General features: G+C 38.6%; 1 protein-coding gene across 3 annotated transcripts in view; it reads right to left on the bottom strand.

Annotated features, from left to right (window-relative positions):
• Nucleotides 1-332: 332 nt before the first annotated feature.
• AASS (aminoadipate-semialdehyde synthase) overlaps nt 333-21,399 on the bottom strand; it is a 29,207-nt gene continuing 8,140 nt past the window's right edge. For all 3 annotated transcript variants that reach the window (XM_068189869.1, XM_068189870.1, XM_068189871.1), the window contains 14 exons: nt 21,247-21,358; nt 20,664-20,723; nt 20,503-20,570; nt 15,285-15,406; nt 12,967-13,096; nt 11,997-12,107; nt 10,633-10,741; nt 10,115-10,255; nt 8,042-8,209; nt 5,822-5,917; nt 4,079-4,194; nt 3,817-3,905; nt 3,309-3,485; nt 333-2,863 (listed from right to left, as the gene is read on the bottom strand). In XM_068189869.1, the coding sequence (XP_068045970.1) occupies nt 2,745-2,863; nt 3,309-3,485; nt 3,817-3,905; nt 4,079-4,194; nt 5,822-5,917; nt 8,042-8,209; nt 10,115-10,255; nt 10,633-10,741; nt 11,997-12,107; nt 12,967-13,096; nt 15,285-15,406; nt 20,503-20,570; nt 20,664-20,723; nt 21,247-21,358 (1,618 nt within the window). In that variant the 3' untranslated portion in view covers nt 333-2,744. The remainder of the gene's footprint in view (nt 2,864-3,308; nt 3,486-3,816; nt 3,906-4,078; nt 4,195-5,821; nt 5,918-8,041; nt 8,210-10,114; nt 10,256-10,632; nt 10,742-11,996; nt 12,108-12,966; nt 13,097-15,284; nt 15,407-20,502; nt 20,571-20,663; nt 20,724-21,246; nt 21,359-21,399) is intronic.

Below are 21,399 nucleotides of genomic sequence, written 5' to 3'. Positions count from 1 at the left end.
TTGTGCCCAAGAACAAAACGTGCTGGAAAAAAATGTGCTTGAGCTGAAAATTATCTAGATACAGATATACCTATGTATCTGTATATATATATATGTATATAAATATATATAGATATATCTTTATATATATATGTATATAAATATATAGATGGGCATGTTTAAACAATCCTTGAAGAGTCTTCTCCTATGAGTCTAGCAAGAAGTATGCAGACGTATTTCAGGCACACAGAAAAGTCCATGTGTAGGCATCCTTTCAATGTAACTATGTGAAAAACAAAATCCCATTCAGGTACATCCCATTATTAGACTGTAAAGATGAAATGACAACAAAACAGAGGAGTTCAGATTTATTTTTCAAGCAATCTCATGTATAAGATACAATTATCTTTTCAGTAATATGCAAAGAGAACTGAGAAGTATAATCTTCATACAAAAAGATGAGCAATAAATCCACTTGCATCTAAACATGGAAAACAAAATGTAGCATTGCACTGGGAATTAGAAATATATTCCAATACAAAATTTTTCAAAAATAGTAGCAGTGTTTCTTGATGAAAACACTGCAGTTCTCATTCTTTAGTGCTCAAAAAATATTAGATATTTGCAAAAAAATCCGATTTTCATCCCATACTGCATTTCCAAGGCAGAAAAGCAAGTACAGTGCATGATCATATACAGAGGACCGAGTCTGTGGTTGTGTATTTGTGGGCTAAGGGAGGGAACAGAGAATTCTCAAGTAAGATCCTGGTCTCACCAAGCACTGGACTGGAAGGGACCAGCAGGTACAAGTATAACTTAACCCTTAGTTGTAGGCCATTAATTTACTGGAGAAGGAGGAGGCAGCAGAGAGCAGAACATCATTGCAGTCTCCATCCATACCCCAGCTGCATCTACCAGCCTGACAACAAACCAACAGCCCGTAAGGTCAGTGGGAAGCTGAAAAACTTGGTAGAGACAGGATTTTGTGTAATATATGCATGGAACTGTAACAGAATCCAAATTCGACATTACATTACAAAAGCATTGTTTCAGTAGAAAAAGTCCTTCTCTTTCGCAGTAGCATCTGCCCTTCATCCTCCCTTCTCTCTTTGGCTCCTTTCACCTAACTCACTAGCAGTTGCTACTTCATTGCATCTGCACAAAGAAAATCCAAATCCTGAGTAGCAAAACCTGAAGATCAAAACTTGAATTATTGTTATGGCTGCTTTTCCCACCATGCAAAACAACACCTGGAATTCCAGCCTCTCGGAACTGTGATTACAGCACTGGTTCTTAGGAAGGAAAAGGCTGTGCATTTATCAGCAAAGGGCGTTTGTGAGCAAAGCTGAAAGCACACAGCTTCCTGCATCAGTATTCAGCTTTAGAAAAGGGAAGCTCTAGGCAGCTGCTCAGGTACCTGTGCAAATACAACCTGCCCAGAGCATTACACCTCACAGACCTAACTGGTGAAGTCTAAGTCATGCTTAGAGTTGCAAGGTGGTGTAGAAATCCCTAAGCAAAAGCCAGAGAAGCAGCCCTGAAATGAAAGGATGCAATTGGTGCTATGTTACAGAGAAGCTGCACTTTGGCTAAAGTTCAGTTGTGGACTGATGTGGCTAAACTGCAGCTAGAGTAGGGCTGACACATCTGACAGCACAGCATTCAGCAGCAAAGGAGCTGGCAAACTCCATCAGGCTAAAGTGACACTGTACTGAGTGGTAGGCATAGGTTCCCAAGTGAATGCTTCAAAACCATGCTAGCAGAAGGACAGAAGCTAACTCAAAAAGTGGCAATTTAAACCTCTAAACCTAGTGCATTTCAAAGCTGCATGTACTACACAATGTATTCCCTTTGTAACAGTACTTAACCTGGATGAGGCACACAGTGTAAGTGGGAAGAGTAAACATGTCATTTGCAGCATCTTCTAAGCACAGTAACTGTGTTGTATTTCAGACTGCCCTTCCTAGTTGCAGAGCTAAATGCTAATGTGCTGTCTCCTCAGCACAAGGCAACACGTAACAGCAGGTATTTCAATATATTGCAACCAGCTTCCACTCTGTAACATGAAAGGGTATGGGGGGAAGCTTGCTTTAAGTTTCCTTCCTCCTCCAATTAATTTAAATTTACATTCATTATAAAGTGGTGAAAAATATCAAGATCCAGGTTTCAAATATTTAAGAACTGAACATTTTCAAGATTTAACAGGATCTTATTCGCTAGTAGTGCAGAATTTCTAAACTATTTTTTGCATATTTTTATTGTGAAAATATTCATGAATAATGCTAAAGTGAAAGAGACAACCAGACTTAAAATTTAAGTATCATTTTCATCTCAATTTTTCTGAAAAATTATTTTTACCACATGAGCAATCAAACTTCATCAATGGAGTTCATTACCCAGACTTTTCCACCACAAAATAATCCACTAATAGATTTTTCTTTCAGTTTAAATTTGTTGCAATAATAACCGTATACACTTAGAAGATAAACTCTAATAACAAAAAACCCTTCTGAGATATTTTAGAAAAGATATCAGGAAAGGACTGATTGATGCTGAAACATGTACATGAAAGCTTAACAATTTTAAGAGGGAAATATTACAGTCTGTGAGTATTGACAGTTTCTACATCAAGCCTGGTCTTACAGAAGGCAACATTTGCATATGAAATGGCAGGTGTTGCCTTTAGCTGGTCCAAACTGAGATTCTAAAAGGGGAGGTGGGGGAACAAAAAAAAAGCCAAAACCTGATTAAATCCACTGTTTCAGTTACTGTTTGATAATGCTGCGAGTACTGTACATAATGCCTTCTGCCCGAACACGTTCAAGTATTGGCCCGTAAACATTCTTTGTCAAAGGTATGACCATGCCTTTTGCAGTTATTTCACCTGAAATACAGGCATTAACAAAACAGTGTTAGTGCTCTACCGGGTTTATTTGAGAAAGCTTTGGTAGCTGCACCGTGGGGTTTTTGTGGGGGTTGCTGTGCTGGACACAGCCAGATCGAGGTGCAGGGAACTGCTGAGTGATTCAGCCCTGTCGCATTATCAATTATAATTTATTATGCTAAAGGTTTTCTCTACACTAGTGTAACATTTCATATTAAATGACTTAAAAATCTTTGTGGATTAAGCAGTAAATTAAGAGTTGTCACTGAACGTCTGAACATCCAAACATGCAGATTAAAAATTCCTGTAAAGAAGACAGGAAGAGTCTGACAAATTAAAATAAATATACATAAATATACTTAAGAGACACTATATATTTACTTTCTACAGGCAAGAAGATAAAGAGGATTGAAATACTGTTACTGGAGTTGGAATAGCCACTTACCATCTAAAACCATTTTAGCAGCAATAGCTGCGGGGTATCCTACTGTTTTAGCCATTGCAGAATATCCTTTGTTATCCCCATAGACAACCAGATCAATAAATTTGTCTTCCAAATGGCCAGAAGGATGCCTGAGACCTATTTCACTTCTCATAACAATCATATCTCTCTCTCCAGTGCCTAAGAGAAAAGCACACAAACTATTTATTACTTTATTATTTATTACAGTCCCATCAAGATAAGGTTCCTGAAGAGCCAGGCACATACACAACATGCATATCAGGGAAGTGACTCAAGGCAAGGACTATTAAAGAGGACAGAACACCAAGACCAAACTAAAAGTGTAGCAGGAAAAGAAAAGGATAAATTGGGGAAATAGGGAACATCACAATACATTGAAAAACCTATCATGAAGGTTTATTAATGAAGGTGAGCAAACTAATCCAATTAAGGCTTATAAAAGATACTGCCTTGTTCCATTCAAATCCATGAAAAAGAATTTTTCACATACCAAAGGGCAGCTTCATCTCCATGTGCTTTGCAAGAGCCCCTACAATGGAATCTGCTGCTGGAACCGGTTCATCTCCCAATAAACCTAACCTGGCAGGACAAATGAGGAAGTCTTACATCATTGCCTATCAGCAGTATCATCTCAGTTTTTTAATTTCCCGTTGTTCAGCATACCAGTTTGACAGTCTTGATCCAAAATGGCTAGAATTGCAAACATTTCTTTTTTTAATTTTTAAACTTTCAAAATCATTGGAACATTTTACCATTCCACTGCTTCCAGCTGACTTTTGTCCTTCTCCAGTTTGCTAAATACAGCTTCTTTAAGAACATGGTGCTCAACAGGTGACTTAATTCCAACCAGTTTGCACATGAGCTCTTTCTGTTTGAAAACAAGAAGGGTTCATGAAGGCCTGACATCTGTTCCCACTCCATCTCAATCAACGTTCTGAGAACCAACTACTCTACTAAGATCAGTTAAAATCCAGGACTTCTGTGAAGACAGCTTATGTGTACTGGGAAAGTGAGAAAGCTTGAGAATTTTAATCACAACAGGTGAAAATAGGGTTTATCTTTTCCTAAAAAACTTTGTACCCCACCCCTCCACTGCTTCCCCCCATATTTTAGTCTTATCCCTTCCTCTGGCAGCAAAGAAAGAACACAGAAACCTGCATAAACAAGGAACACTAGGAGAACATTAGGATGAAAGAGAAGCCACCTGGAGACTGACAGAGTGAAAATTTAGAGATAGGATATCTTTCAGTTGGTCTACAAATAGACAATGTCCCTTTCAAAAGGAAGGAAACAGACCAGTAAGATGAACAAGGCTCTGGCAATTCTGTGAGTGTTACCTAAGAGATTTCTCATGATACTTGTGCATATCTGAATGCCATTTTGTGCCAACTAGATGCTAATTATTGCTTGCTTCATTCACAGCAAGGTGGATAATAAAAAGAACTATGAGCAGGATATGAAATAAGCAAGAACTGCAGAGTCTACAAGCTCATGTTAGCCTTTCTCTTCCACTTCCCTGACAGAGTAGATAAAGATGTAGAAACATCGCTAAAAAATGTTTGCAGTTAGAATATTGAGTTTATAGCTATTTTTACAGATTACGTAACACTGTATACTTATTCATTGAGGCTAGAAGAACTGGAAATTCCAGCCATCTTTGCAAAGAAAATTTGAAAATACCAACTCTAAAATGGAAAGTAGACAAAAAATTATGTCAAAATTTAAAAAATTAAAAAATTTTTAAAAACCCATTAATTCCCATATGGCCACCCAAAAACTCCTGGAGTTTGCTCATCTTCCCAGTACTATATGTTAGTCAGAGACAAGCAAGACTGTGGCCTTTTCACCTTCTGTTTTCTTGGTTCTGAGAACACTCAAGACATTCTTCAGCTCTTTCCACCCCACACTGAAATATGAAATACCCTGTTTGTCCACAGAGACAACAAAGATGTTGATGGTCAAATGTAGCAGCAGCACAGAGTCATGTCTTGGCTAAGATAAAGATGAAGTAAGGCACCCAAAGTCAAGAAAGAAAAGCTGCATAACAGAAGACCTAAAAAATGCTGGACAGAATTTTAATAGAAAAGAAATTAATATACTCCTTTATGCACAACCTCTTACTTCTTGATGCCCTGAAAAATACTTTTACACCAAAGATCATAAGCCAGTAACAATATGGACACTGCAAACTCAGAGCACTGAGGATTAGACTGTGACTAACAAGAATCATAAGACAATTCATAAAAACATGGCTATGGTTTTCTCTAGCTGGGGCCTGAAAGCCTCCAATGTCAGACACTCCAGAATCTATCAGGGAACCTGTTCCAGCACCTTATTCCATTCCTGCTGAAGAAAGTTTTCCCAATTTCCAGGAAAAAAAAATCAAAGATCAGGATGCAATATAAGATTTTCATTGCTAAGTACACCCAAGCCCAGCAATAAGAAAACCATCAATAAAACAGTGGAAAGAAGACAGAGTAAGCAGAGTAACTCACCCAGGTTAGAGGTGGTGTAGTTGAGCTTAGCAAAGGATAAGGATCTGGGTTAATTAATCCTAGTTTAACAAAGCCCCCCATAGTTCTGGAGTATCCCTGAAATAAAAGAATAACACAATTAAATATATTAATTGCTTGAAACTGAGGTATTCCTCCTTGGTTTGAATGCAGTGATAGACACAACCATAATTATTCTCTTGGGAAGCCAGCCATAATAACCTGATGCCAGTGAGGTCACTGCCACAGAGCAGTGTTTTGCCCAACACCTCTCCACCCTTCTCTACTTTTCAATCCTTTTATTTTAATGGTTTATTCTTCCATGGCAAGTACCATTGGTTGCTGAGATCAAAGGGCTCAGCTGGCCAGCACTAGCTGAAATCCCAGCCCATCACTGCACGGCTGTATCAGCCAGCTGGCCCATAAACAAACTACTGAATGCACAGAGCACAATGCTGAACTCTGCTCATCCAGTTTCACACCACTGGGATTGTGTGGACATCACACAGGCTGCTTTTAAAGGTAAGAATCTTGTGTGCTTATTTCTCATCTTCAGGAATATCAGACAGACAAAGCAGTAGAATGGTTTAAAAGGAACTGCAAAGGTTGCATTAGGTTGCACAATTAAAGAAGTCTCAACTGATTTCTGTTTACTTTTGTTTGTATTCCATTAACATTCCCACACAGCTGCTGGATACCTGAGAGCACTTACATGCAAGTGACTAGAAACACAAAAAAAAGCAGAATGGAGTAAATAAGAAAGAAGACTAATTAAATTAGGCGTCACTTATTAGGAGCACTAGGTTATGTGCTCAGATGGCCTTGCAGTGAGATTCTTCCGTGTGACACCTCTTTTTAGACTGACTCCATTAGCTACCTAAACTTAATCCCTAAAAGGCACTTTTAGGAGATGATTACCTCCTCAGTGAACAGACTGGCTTCTGCTCTGCAGCACAGCAGCATGTGCAAAGGGCCAACACTAACGTCTGTCCTGCTCAGCACTCTGTGCTGGCATGTCAGTACCATGCAGGTAGAGGTATGGAAACCCTTCCCCTCAACCCTACCAACACCACCCCAGCCCAAAGCACTAGCCCTGCTGTGGGGGTTAAGGAAACAGCACTAACCACAGGAACAGCATTCTTGCAGCACACTGACATCCACTTGGCATGTCACCCTGACAATTTTGCAGTTCCTTGTACTAGCACATCCAAAGAAGAAAGTTTTACCAGGCACCAAATGGAATAGATATTGTCACATTAGGATTCGATTATCAGATAGACAGCTCCCACATATTTTTACAATCTCTTCTGAAAAAGAGATTGTATCTAGACTGACAGAAAGAGAGCTACTGCAACTTATAACCCTTTTTCCCCCATACTGGCCTTCCTTCTTCTTCCATGCCTTTATCTAAGCAAGCTTACCTCCCAGAAATACAGTATTGCAACAGGGGAATTAAGACAAAAAGGACATACAACTTCCTCAGGCTATAGACAAATAAAAATAACTTAAACCCTAGCATAAACCTTAACAGACATAATACAAAATCCATAAAAGTTTTTTCAAACCTTCAATATGTTTCTAGGTTCATTCCTTCTTAATATATATGGATTGAAAAAAAATTTTAAAAGAAAATCTGACAGAAAAACATTGAAACATTTTCATTCTGCTTTGGACATCTAACAAATGAAAGGAAAACACTCGATCAGTTAGAACAAAAACACATTTATCTCTTAACATTTTACTTAGCTGACCAAAATTATAAAGATTCTCAAATTTAAGATTTCTAGTTACTTAATAAAAAACCTTCTCAGACTGATGGAAAATCATAACTTTCTGTAAGATTTTTACATTATGTTTTTCATGGGAATATCAGAAAACAGAATTATTTATTTTTTTACATCTTCTATTGATCTGACACCAGATACAGAGCCAGAATAAAAAGAGGAAACACAGACAATGCAAGACAACTGAACAACTGTCTAAAGCAAATAAAATTATTTTTCCATTTGGCAACAAATACCTGTTAAAAACAACAGGTAAAGCAACATTAAAAAAAAAAAGATAACTGCTTTCAATTGCCTCTCAGCTGGGATAATGGGGAGCTCATAAACAGCAAGTGCAGACCTACAAAAGGCAGAATTTTAAATATGCATTTTTATTGAAATTACAACATTCATCTCTTGAGGAAAATAATAATTACTAATAATAACACCAACAACTTACTTTGTATCTTAAGGTGCCTCTCAGTAAAGTGCGAGCTGTCTGAATACCATATGGCTCAGCATATTTTGTACTGTCTCTGTTAGGAAAACCTTCAAGGTTTAATCCTGGGAAAAAATCCATTGGAGTAACAGAATCCAGTAACGCTCCTCCAGGTGGAATATTGATAATCTAAAGTTTGTGAAAGAAAAGCAAATATTATTTTTGTGCAGTTGTATTCAACTTATTTTAGAACAGAGAAGATAAAGTATGCTCAAAAACAGGAAAAACATGTTTGGCATTCAAGTGCAAACAAAGGCCCAATCTAAACAAAGCAGTTGCCCAAGCCATTTAATCATATCTGGTGCAGGAAGAGCATGCAATGTGTCAGCCATCAAAGAGCTAAAACAAGCCATGTTCTTCTCACACACACAGTTAATTCCTGCTGCATTTATATTAAAATGGCATGTTCCCATTTCACTTACATTAATGTGATTTTGGAGCATGTCTCTAACTGCACCAGTGTAACGGGAGATTCTACCCATGAGCTCCCTGCTTTCTGGTCAAATAATTTATTATCTTGTTTAGGTTTTGTTTGGTGTTTTTTATATGGGAGAGAAAGCAGATATAAACAGAATGATGGATATTTGTTGCTTTTTTTTTAAAGATTAAAATAAATCAAGTGATATCGCATGGATATAAAATTATTGCCCATGTGTATCTTTACTTGAAGCTACAAATCACCATGGAAAGGAAAAAAAAGAAAAAAAAAAAAAAAAAAAAAAAAAAAAAAAAAAAAGGGTGACTAGTTCTCTTACCACTCCCAACCACAGCCTTGAACCCTACTTCCTTTAAGCAACTGAAGCCCAGATCTGCAATGCAGCATCAATACAAACTCATTTTCTGACTTCTGAGCAAAGGGACAAGGTTTACTTATAGAAGAAATACTAAAGCAGTGAAGCCTGCAGCAATGCCGAAAGATATTGTTGTGTTTGCCAGGAAAGACAGGTGTGTGCAACAATCCTACACAATGGTCAAAGACATAAGTATTAAGTGGCAAGGAGGAAATTTACTGACAGGTTCATTTAGTGCTCAAATAATGACTCATTCATATGCATGATCTAATTTTTCTTAGCAATGGGTGAACCCCATTGGAAATAAATTAGAAATATTTTAACATTTTCCAAGAACCCTTTTCATCTGAAACTTATACTTCTTTGCTTTTTAAATAATGATCCAACATACAATCCCTGCATTTATCCTTTCTTACTTCCATAAAAACAGTAAAGCACCAAAATTTCATAAAACATAAAAGATTATATTGCAAAAGATTTCTAAGTTTTGCAGATCAAAGAGTTTTAGGTAACTAGCTAAACTTTACAGTGGTTATACAAGGCAGTCTCCTTGACAATTGCAGTTAACTACTCTAAGCAAGTGACAGTGGAAATAGATAGTGCTGGAAAGCAGAAGTGTGATAATGGCTTGCAATAGCTTTGCACAAATCAATTACAATGTTGACATCAAACAGAAGCAGTGACATTTGTGAGGTTAAGTCTAATGACTCTTGCACAAACAGCAAAACAGAGCTTCTATAAAATAAATCAAAAAGCATTTCACAAAACCCACTCAGTGGCTTATTGGTATTACACATTGCACCAAAAGAGAAAGGAATCAAGAGTTTTACTATGCACTGTGCAAGTACAAAATGAAGCTGTTTGATTTATCAAGACAACTAGACAGACAAGCATTCTCACCTTTGTTTCACAGGACCAAAGATAGGGCAATTAAACAGCAAAAGCAATATCCAACAGGAATGGAAGTTGAACCCAGAAAAATCAACTCCAATCCAGTGCTTTGGTCTTTAGAATAAATTCCTTCCTGGCAATCAGTTTCCAAATAGTAAGTAAGAATTAAGCTGGCAGCAGCTAGGTATCATCATGCTCCAAAACATAGGACTAAGTGATTTATGCAACTGGCTTAGGCAACTGACTGCTACTGGCTTGAAAGTAAACAGCATCTTACAAGTCCCAGTTCCTTCCTTAGCCAAATACCATGGGTTTTGTCTGGTTTTAAATCAAAATTTTCCCATTACTTCACCTCTCCATCTTTTAAATATGTAGCAGACTGAACTGTATTCAGCAACACTCCTTGTGGACTCCAGCTGAACTTGTACCTCAGGGGATTGTCAGAGTGCTCTGGAGCTGGTAGGCCACCGCAGAAAGAAGTGTACGATACAACCTGTCAGTTTTATCCACAGGAAAGAAACAGTGAAGAGAAGACAGATCAGGATACATAGAGATCTACCCATCAGTTCTTAAAATTTCTGTTTCTGTTATCCCCCAAATGGGCCAGATGAGAAGGATCTACAGTGGGGAGGGGAAAACTGGAGGCACTGTTGGTAAAGGAGAGGAAACCAAAAGATACACTGGGGCAAAGCCATCTTAGTTGATGGTCTCACCAAGTGAATTAGTAGCTATGAAATTCAAAATATCAGAAAAAGTAAAATGTCCAGAGTCGGTTTCACATCAGTGACATGCTCAAAACCTGCATGGTGTTCAAAGAACAACTTTACTAATATAATCTTGGCAGAACTACGCACTACCCGCTAACCTTACCGTAGCACCAACTTCTTTTGCCTTGTCAATACATTCCATCGCCAACATGTGATCAAGACCAGGATCCAAGCCCATTTCACTGACAACTGTAATACCAGCAGCTTCTACACTAAAAATAACAGAAACACAGTGCCATCAGAATATTCACTGGCCTTTTATTCCATACATCTGTCCCATCTGCCCAGTGAATCTTCCCCAACACAGTAAATTCTGGGCTCTGTCTGCAGCTTGTGGGAATAAAGAAACAAAAGCAGATATTAAACCTGAAAAGTGACAACCATCTAAGAGCCTTCTAACCTTTGTTTCTCTTCATGTTCTGCACCTAGGTGCTGGTAGAAAAAAATTTTTCTACCAGCTATTCCATATCCCACAATCTTCTGGACAATGCTATAATGCAGGAAGGTAGCAACACAGAAAGCAGCACAGAGTTAGTCCTAATTGTCCTAAAGAGCTCCTACAAGGAAGAGAGACTAAAATGCCTGCTTGCCAGAATTACAAGTATTTGGGGTTTTTTTTCTTAATAGATGCCTACAGTCCCAGAGGAGTTCACTTATCACCACAAACCGAGGATTTATTTTATTTTCAACATCAGTTTGTCTTTTGACAAATGAGAAGTGCCCTTTTAAAGTTTTTTTTTCCTGAGAGCATGCTATATTCTCAATAAGAATGGTAGGAGAGGCCTCTAAATATCCCTCACTTTCTGCAACACTGATTCTCCACCAGTCTAGCTTTTTCTATTTTATCTTTTGTAAAGACACGGCATGTACAATTCTTCACTTGAAGGCACTTCAGATTTTCCAATACTGTGACTCAGTGGAAGCTCCATGCTCAAAACAACTTACAAGCATATAGTAAGTAAGACAATAGAAACATTAGTTAGAGTTGTCACCAATTTGAAAATTCTACAGTGCGTGTATCCAAAAGAAGAGCACGAAGGAGGAGATTACTGTAGATACAATTAGCAAAGAATGAGTTTTTATTAATGGAAGGCAAAGGATGACAAACAAGTTTGCTAATAGAATATGACAGCACAGCTACTCAGCTTGCATATCAGCCCAGTTCAAGCATTTTAACAGGTCTGAGGGAAAAGGCACATTAACATGAAATAGGATGACACAGGCAGAAAAATACATTCCATTATTTAGAGCATTAATCTAATCAGGTTGGGGTATGCACACATTGCTCCACTCTGCAACATGCACCTTTGGGAAAGTTTCTTGGTCCTCCATCACACAAAGAGAAGCAGAAATAATTCAGAAAGCAGTAATTCACAGTAAGTGTTGCAGGTGTAACAGACTGCAAAATATTCAGATAATGCATTAATGAAGGAAGGAACACCAGGGAGATGCTACTTCCACACCTACCTCTCCTGAAGTTCTTTCATGGCAGGTGTTAAGTAGCTGGCTGTTACCAAGTTCACTTTGTTGTCAATACATTTCTTAGCAACAAAAGGATGTGCTGAATAAGGCAGCAAACTACAAAGGAAGGAGAATCATGCAACATCAAAATTCAACCAATTACTTATCCTGTCACTGGAAAGACACTCAAATGTCTTTCGAAGGCCTACAAAAGAGCTCAAGTAATAGCTCAAAAAAACAGTCATACTTACCTTGCCCTGAGCAGTTCCATACCTCTGAAAGTGAAACACTACCCTATCAGGACGGCATTGTTGCATGCACTCAGAACAGGGCATTGAACAATAGAGAAGTCATTCTTGAGACAGCATCTTTTGTCACACTTCTCTGTGAACCACGAACTTCTCTCTAAAAACATTTTCTAAACAAGCATGCTGGAGGTTTAGAAGATGTAAAACTGCAAAACTGTCCTTGAGAAAGCTTGCATTACAAAGATCTTGGTGAACTACTTTGTGAAAAGCGCGCTCTATGTGGAATGGAAGCAACATTCATGACAGCCGTGGCAAAAGAAACAAAATGGCAAGGACTATGAAGTTCCTTCCCCTGATACTGGAATGAGTTCTTTCTTAATGGGATATTCTGAAGAAATTACCAAGATGCCAGAAATTTGCCTCCTCTTGTGAACAAGAAAATTTGATCCCAGGGACACATAAGCTTGTGGATGCAACTGGTCCTTCCTTTAACAAGGAAATCCATCTAACTGGTGAACACTTCTGAAGAAGTCAAAACCTCTTTTAAAGTTCTGATGCCCTGCTACATGAAAAGTCAGCAGCTAGTTACAACTAATTACATACAAAAATACAACCCTACATCTTGGCCATTAAAAAAAAGTTTATGTGTTGATTTAGGTCAATCAACTAGGAGAAAGAAGCAGCATGACTTAGGGTTGAGCCTATCATGTTTTACACAGAAATCTGACCTGATCACAAGGTCGTGTTTTTTCACCAAAGAGGACAGCTTCTCCTCATGCTTAAGGACATCCATATGAACTGGAGTAACATTTCTGTACTTCTTTGTCAGTTGTTCAAGTTGCTCCTTCATGACAGATACTGTTTTAAAAGTAAAACAATAAACCATTACCTATAGATGAAGCTAAGTTTAAAGTATACCCATGTATAATTGTGCCATATTTCCCAAAGAGGAACAGTTGCATGCATGTTTTCCTTCACTAACAGTTGAAGAAAAATCAGGCATTTAGTAAACAAACGTGTTCAGAAAAGCTTTCTCAATCCCTCATTCCACATATTTAAAAAGAAATATTTTGAAATTCTCTTTCAATACACTTTAACAGAATTCCTATTTACAATAAAGAATAGCCTAATAGCTTAAAAACCAGTTCACATCAATAACCATTTTTAACATGACAAAGATAGAAACATTAAGCTTTAACTTAGGTCAAGTGTGAGTAAAAGGTTCAAACTGACTACTTTTAATATTTACTTATGGCTTAGTCCTCTCAATCCCAAATACCACATTATAACTAAATGGGATAAATCCAGTCTCTGCCTGACTTCACTTAACTACCATTATAAAGAAAGTAGAACTGAAAGAGATCCACAATACCACCACCAGTATTTGCCACCTCTGACTGGTTTCCCATCCAGCTCACCATGCTGCCAGCACAAGCCAGAGAGAACAGAAAAGGAATAGCCAAAGAAAACAGCACATAGGGCACAAGTTTCTGGAGAATTACAAGGCATCAGCACTACAAGGAAAGCAGAACTAAAAAAGAGAACAATGGTAACACAACCAGTATTTGCTACATCTGACTAATTTCCTTTCCCAGCTCACCATGCTGCCAGCACAAACCAGAGAACACAGCCAGGAAAAACGAACAGTGAAAGAAGGCAGCAGGCAGGATACAAGCTTACGGAGAATTAAAAGCATCTGTGCCTCTGAGCTGGGGCCTTATTCCCTTATGGCCTTTCCACAGTCAGTGGGAAATAAACATTACCAGAAGGTTCTCTATACTCTACAAATCAAATTGTGCTGAGGGAAAAGAGCTAGACAAAATCATCTACAAATTCAAACTAAAAAAAAGTTGATTACATGAAGGTTTCCCAATTAAAGTATTCATCAACTGGATTTAAAGTGGTGTAGCTTAACAGTACAAAACCAAACATGGCACTGTGATGTGCATTTTGTTTTCTGCACCTACTTGCCTGCTGTCAAATATTAAACAAGTAATATGTTCATGTCTCTTTCTTTCGGAGCGTGTGTGCTGTAGAAACTGCATGTTTTTAAGCTACCCAGATAAGAGGCTATGTTTGTTCAGTGCCTGGCAAAACAGATCTTCCAGTTCACCTGGTTTCCCTTCCTGCTACTGCACTGCAGGGAGTGGATGCAACCTCTGTAGTCACAAGGAGATGGGCACTGCACATTGCTGTAATCCTTCCCTCTTCACCACCTCAGGCAGTGCTCATAACTAGGGTGCAGCTTTCCTAGATTTCCCCTCTTCCTCCTAGTAAATCTTTTCCCAGGGACTAAAAGCACTATGGTTATCACCATGAAGGGTAGCAAAAGCAGCCAAGTATGAAAGTAGCATGAAGAAAAGAGAAATCAGTGCAATAACAACAACAATCAACAGCAATAAAAGTGTAAGTTCTAAGGGAAACAACTTCTCAGCAAAGTATCTTTCAGGCAATAAGGCAACAGAGCCTGAGTTTTAAATCTGAAGTCCCAGAATCAGGGTAAAGTCATCATTAAGGGTACAGACAAGGATTATTGAGATACCCAGCCTGAAATATGCTACATATAAAACCAAAACAGAGGAATAAAAAAGTAGGCATTTGGTGCTCATGGGAAAATCAGGGTCTGAAGTTTTAGCACCAAGACACTCGTTGTAAGAAAAGCAGTTACTTCACTCATACAGATGTCTATAAAAACATTTTCATAGTCTTGTTGTGTGAGGCTGAAAACACAGCCAAAGACCAACAAAGTAACTGACTATCTACAAAACCAATACTGAGCTGAGACCAAAGCAGGTTAGAAGGAAAAATCCTTCTAATATCCTTAAAGATTACACATGCAAACAGTTAACTTTTAACTTGTCATTTTTAAATCAATTACTTAAATTCAAAATGCTCACAAAGCTACAAAATCCTTTTCTGCTGTGCATAATAACAAAGATTTCCTTTACCTCTTCTCAGAACCACATCCATTTATTATTTATGGGAAGGGTTCTGCCACATGCTTCAGTAAGACATAATACTGCAATAAAAACAAATTCTTACATACCAACTGTGATGTCAATGTTGGACTCTCTAGTGAGATATTCAAGCACAGGGCCAGAAACATAGCCAGATCCCAGCAATAAAACCCTCTTCTCATCACTCATCTTCAGTGACTGAGCCTGTTCCCTAGAAGGTGTTACAGACAAGATTAAAAATTGCACAGAAGGAAACTGTAAGCTGCCAAGGTTAACAGAAGAAGCACGTTTTAGTAAGTCTACAAACCAAGAGCTCTAGTCAGACCAAGAGTCAAGTTCCTAGCTACCTGATCCAGGACTACCTAGTAGTGCTTCCACTCTTCTGCATAACTTCTAGTTTCTTTCCTCTGACAAAAAACATGGTCAAATCTATCAACATTCCCACCACTTCTCTGATTTCTTCTAGTTGTTCATCAAAACTTTCCTCAGTTGTATTTTTCCCAATGGCCAAATTACTATAACCTGACAACTTGAGGGCTACTAATGTCACGTTGGGCAGTCAGAAAGGGATTCCAGACTCTGCCTTGCTCCTTTTACATCACAGTAACTGTTAAAGGACACAAAATCATGCTTGTGAAAGAGTATTTTGTGTAAATTATACTAAGTCCATATTAGTTGATCACAGGGACATGACAGTCAAAAAAAAGTCAAATAAAAGTTAATGCCCAGCCAAGAAATCATCATTGCAGACAAAAACTCAGATCTGAAAACCATCACAGTGTTTCAACCTAACTACTACTACACTCATAAATAAATTTAAGTAGATCTCCTGTTGATTTTCAATATAGAATGTATTCACATCAGATTTTGCATTTCTTTCTGTCAACCAGAATAATGCACTCAGCAGTTTAAATATGCTCTCAGAAATTCATAAATCATAACAGGAATACATATTTTGGTTGTTTAAAATTAGTTTTCCTTTTAGCTTTCCTTTTTGCTTAAATTTGCATTAAGTTGTAAAATCAGGATTGTGCAACTGTCCAACAAATGACTACATAGATAAAAATTATTTAGCAAAGGAAAAAATTCTTAAAGCATTCCTTACTTTTGAAGAAAGCTGTTCACTGGCCTACTGTTTAATCTAATTAATGGAGTTTGAGCTTTGGCTTTTCTTATCCCCATACCCTGAACATAAACTTCAACAAAGAGGTAGGACTTTCAAAGATACAATCTCATGGGAATCTTCATAAGCATATAAGTAAGATACTCAGTTTTCCCTTTGTCCACTAAGAGTTTATACCAGCATTGCAGATTATGCCTCAGAAAGAATCCTGACCTTTAGCTGACAAGATGATGTCCACTCTGCTGAAACCTGCTGTCATGGTTTGACACTGGCACGATGCCAGTGCCTCCATGAAAATATACTTTTTAAAATAATTGTTGTGAGATGTGATCAGGAACAGAGCAGAGCAGGCCCAAACTTAGTAACTAAGGAAAGAACTTTATTAAACTACTACTACTATAAAAACTACAAACACTAAATCCTGGATGAAGACTTTCTAAAACACCCCTCCTCCTCCCACCTAATTCCTAAACAAACTCAACAGTGAGACACCACCCAGGATCCTGATCAAGTTGCCACCCTTCAGATATTCGAATACTCAGTCTTTCAAGGGAGACAGGAGTCTCTCCTGTGCCACAGACCCCCCCCAGGAAACACAATTGCCACCCTTGTGTTTCCATGTCACACATGGCAATCGCCCGAAGAAAATTTGCCATGGTGACACTCTCCTTTCCATGTCACAGTGCTCTCACCACCGTGCATGGACAGACTGCTCATAGGGCTCCTTTAAGGATGCTTTGCCGTGGACCAAAAGAGACAACAGTTCAGTTTCTCATTTTGGGACTACAGTCCCCCCCATTTTCCCCTGGGGCTGAGGGTCCAAGAATAGAGGTCTTCTGCTCCTCTTCTTCTTCCTTGAAGATAGAAGGCTTCTCCACACTTTCCCTCTACTCCTCTGCTGGTAATCACTGAAACAGGTCTCCTGGCACACCAACGCACCACCCTAAGTGCAGCTTCTGTTAGGAGAATTTGGTTCAGCCTATGGCTAACAAGAGAAGTCCAGCCACAAGCCACTCCATCATCTCCTTCCAACTCGAGAATTTCTTCTTCCATCATCTCGGATCCCAGACTGTCTCTCTTCTACTTCAAATCAAGGAGGAGTAATATTTTACAAAGCCTTCATTTCTCAGGAAAGGGTTAAAAGCTCAGACTCCCTGGACGGCTGATATCTCTGCCCAGCAGCCGATACTCAAGGCCAAGGCTGGGCGCCTTCCTCCCCCCCCTTTCTCCTCCGCGCCGGCAAAGTTACAGGTGCCGTCCGGACTCTCTATCTCTTCTCTCTGGGGGGGGGGGGGGAATGACAAAGACATCTCCGCTTCTCTCTACCCTTCCGTCCACAGGAGCTGGCTTGGTTCCAGTCCTTCTACCCCTCGGCTCACCTCGACCAGGCCGCATGGCTTCCCCTCCCCCACCCAGCCCCATGGCTGGGCAGGGGAGGTCTGCACAGCACCTTGACCGGAACCAAAGAGAGCGAGCTCTTGGGAGTTCTTGCTTTTAACCCCCTGTGTTCTCAGAGGCGTATCCCTATCTTCAGTGGTCATTTCAGGTGCCAATATCCAAACTTGACCACTGATTGGTTTGACCCAACTTCCTGAAGAAAAAAAAATCACTTCCATGTCAAACCACGACACCTGCTGACCTTAGAAGAGGACCAACCATATGCCTGCTAAATAATATTTGGTTCAGATGTTTTGGAGGCTTCTCATGGCAGCCAAAAATCAATATTTTGGTTGTGTTTTTTCATTTCAAAAATGGCCATAACAATGATAGATGATGTAGAAGCCTGCTAGAGCAACATCTAATAGCGAGACAAACCAAAGCACTATTGCCCAACCTAAAGCATGGCAGGAAGTATCTGACTACATTTAGGGGCACAAAGCCTCAAATAATACCATTGAAAAACTACTCTGAGTGAAGAGAGTTAAATCAATACTAAACACATCTATACCATATGTCTGCAGCACATTCCAGCCTACTGTATCAGTACGGTAAAGCTTGAATTACTCTCCAAATTTCAGATGTTCCATCCTCCTTTGCTCCCATTCCAGAGCCTTTTTTAAAAGTTATTCTTTTCAGATAATTAAATCTGAAAGGTATGTACCAATGTATCAACTCTCTCATCTAAATTATTACTATAGATTACTGTAAATTTTGACCTTCATAAAAGTTTTACAGATTTCATTTTAAAAAAAAATTAAATTATTATTTAATAAATTCACAGAAATTCTCCCAAGCCCATCATATCCTTTTATATTGCAAACCCAAGGACTTTCCTCCTCTTCCTCCTATCAGAAAATCTTCCAGAGCTGTACTATTATGGGCAGAGAAAGAAAAGAATTCTTCTCCACACTTTAGGGAACAGAAGCGGTAGGTAGCTTGGAGTGCTGATGAAGGAGAAAGTCTTATACAAAAGCTGGATTTTGCAATTTAACTTGTCATATTTACTAAAACTTTTCTAGTGTATAGAATGAAGTCACACTTGAATCAAATACAGCATGTTTATTCTAGGACAGGCAAAAATATGAGCTGCCAAATGACCCATAAAGCATGAGAACAGAATCTACACAGCTCCAGATTATGCCTGTTCTCTATAAATGAGTTTTAATAATTCAGTTACAAATAACAATCTACACTGTTAATGTGATGTGCCTTTGCAGCTGTGGGTAAGAAACCAAAAAGAGTTAAGAAGCAAGTAAGGGTGCAAAGATGTAGATGAGTTTGTTTGGTAAATCTAATGGCACCCAAGACAGTTCAGCTCATGCAGTCTTGCTGTCCTATGTCTGAAATGTTCACAGACTTGAAGGAGTACTAGCAATTAGTCCAAATAGAACCCTCAGAAACTAAACTGGATGTAGCATAATACTTTTCTAGAGTGGAAACAAGTAATTCCTACAGGGCCTGAACAAGAGCACATCTCTATCTAAACCATCACGCAACAAGCAGTAAAACCCCTCTTTCATTTGCATCACCTCTGAAGTTTGCAAAATGAAGGATGATATTGTTAGCAGGTCGTCCTTTTCTGAGAGCAAAGTGAATTACACTACTGAACAAATGAACATCACATGCAGCAAACAGATCTGCAGAAATATCAAAAATCTACCCAAAAAAAAACAGCCTTGGAAATGAAGTCTCCAGATTCTCATGGCAGTTCACAAAAGACCATACAAGTGATTATGGAGAAAGCTAAAAAAAATACCAGATCCTTGCACTGTTTGAGGAATAAAAAAATTTGTTATTGAGACAGCCTCTTGAAGGGGGTCTATCAAAGAGCACAGAACAAAAATCACTATGAGCTGAAGCCTCTGAGAGGCAAATAGCACATTACTTAGTGTGAAAAATTCACCTATAGTTCATCATGCACAAGTTCATAACCAGAAGTCCCACACAAAATTGGAGAGGTTTGAGATGCAGAAGTCAACACACTTTTTTTAGTGCATAGTGCATGCAGTGCTTATGGTCAGACCAATTCAAATTTTTATAAGATGTACAGAGTAGCTATTACTGACCATGAACATGAACCCACTTATTGTGAAACTAACATTTTTCATATGTAAACTATAGATATTTGATAATGGTAAGGGGACAAGGGGAATGGAAGGGATGTGCAGGTTATTTATACTTTTGTTAGCTTAATTCATTCAAGGCTACCACTGGCACATAACTGCTGTGACAGGGTGTGGATGAAGTGGTAGCTGAAGCTGTAGGTGCATGAATATAACAAAAAGTCTGAGAGTCCCAGAGTCTCCTCAATACATCCAGTCACAGCACAGCACTTGAGCCATACAAGAAGTAACTAGATTCAAGGAATATTCGAGAGCCTTTTGCTTTCAGCCATTCCTTTCAAATGACTGTATGTTACATCCTTTTCAAAAGGGCAAGGAGTAACAGAGTAAATCTAGCATGTGGCTGTTTTCTGCCTCTGGTAAAACAGTTTTCATAATCCAAGACAGAAAAATGACCACTTTCTCAACGTCAATATAAGTTACTAACAGCACATGTTAATGATTTAGGCAATGTGCATGAAGAAATAAGGAGATCATCAACCTAGAAGACATTTAGACACAGTGCAGTGTAGATGCATTCCACCAAGACAAAAGAATAAATGAATGTAAAAGGGGAGTCAGAATGGAGAAAGGGTGGCTTTGTAAATCCTGAATCAAATAAACTTTAAGAGCCTAGATTACCTGCTCTCTCTCAGTTTCTGGATATATTGATACTTAGGTGTCAGTGAGCCATTGGATGCAATCACTGCCTGGAAACATATGAAACAGATTTTGAGGGCTTTTTGTGCCTGTATGTTTCAAAGCAGGAGAAGACAAGAGGGGTGCAAAATTGCAAAACTTACATCTCGAACAACAGGCGAGTAATTCTGTTTTTCAAGAGGTTCTGAGCCTTCTGATAACAGCTGTGGAAATAAGTTATTTCAAATCAGGTCATTTTATTAACAAATATTTCTCAAAGTAAAACATTAAGATTTTAAGCAACATTTAAATGCATGCAACAATATCAATATCTTGTATATTTGAAATACTTCTGGCTGCAATCAGCATCACTTGACTTTTAGGAAAATACAGGAATTCAAACAGCAGTCTGACTGTGAGGAATTGTTGAGTACCCAGGAAAATCAGATGTTTACATCTGGTGCAGAGCCCAGAAGCAATGAACTACCTGCCAGAGCCTGTTTTCTGCCTACAGAAAGTGTTCTTGACAAATCTGTAAGACATCCAGGTCACTCATGTCTCATTCATATGTTTCCTTTTCAAAGGATTCCCTCAAGACTTCAAAAACTTTTTCCTTTTTTGAAGTACAAAGTCAGTTATGTTCTACAGCAGATTCCTTTTGAATGTTTACAGGAGACCAGAAAAGCAACAATCAAGCAGATCAAATTCTGAGCCTTTTACCTTCTTTTCGGACACATAAGATCTTACCATCTCTTCAATATAAGGGAAAAGCATATCCCCAAAGTACTCTGTTGCTTCTATAGGAAGCTGAGCGGGCAGATTCTCAATGGAACACATCAGAATCCCCGAGCCTTCAACACTGAAAGAGAGAATACAGCTCTTCTAAACTGCTTCTTAGTA

This window comes from Anomalospiza imberbis, chromosome 5 (genome assembly GCF_031753505.1).
Source record: "Anomalospiza imberbis isolate Cuckoo-Finch-1a 21T00152 chromosome 5, ASM3175350v1, whole genome shotgun sequence".
NCBI classification, from domain to species: domain Eukaryota; kingdom Metazoa; phylum Chordata; class Aves; order Passeriformes; family Viduidae; genus Anomalospiza; species Anomalospiza imberbis.
Note: the sequence above shows the minus strand (reverse complement) of the source record. Positions and strands in the feature narration are given on the sequence as shown.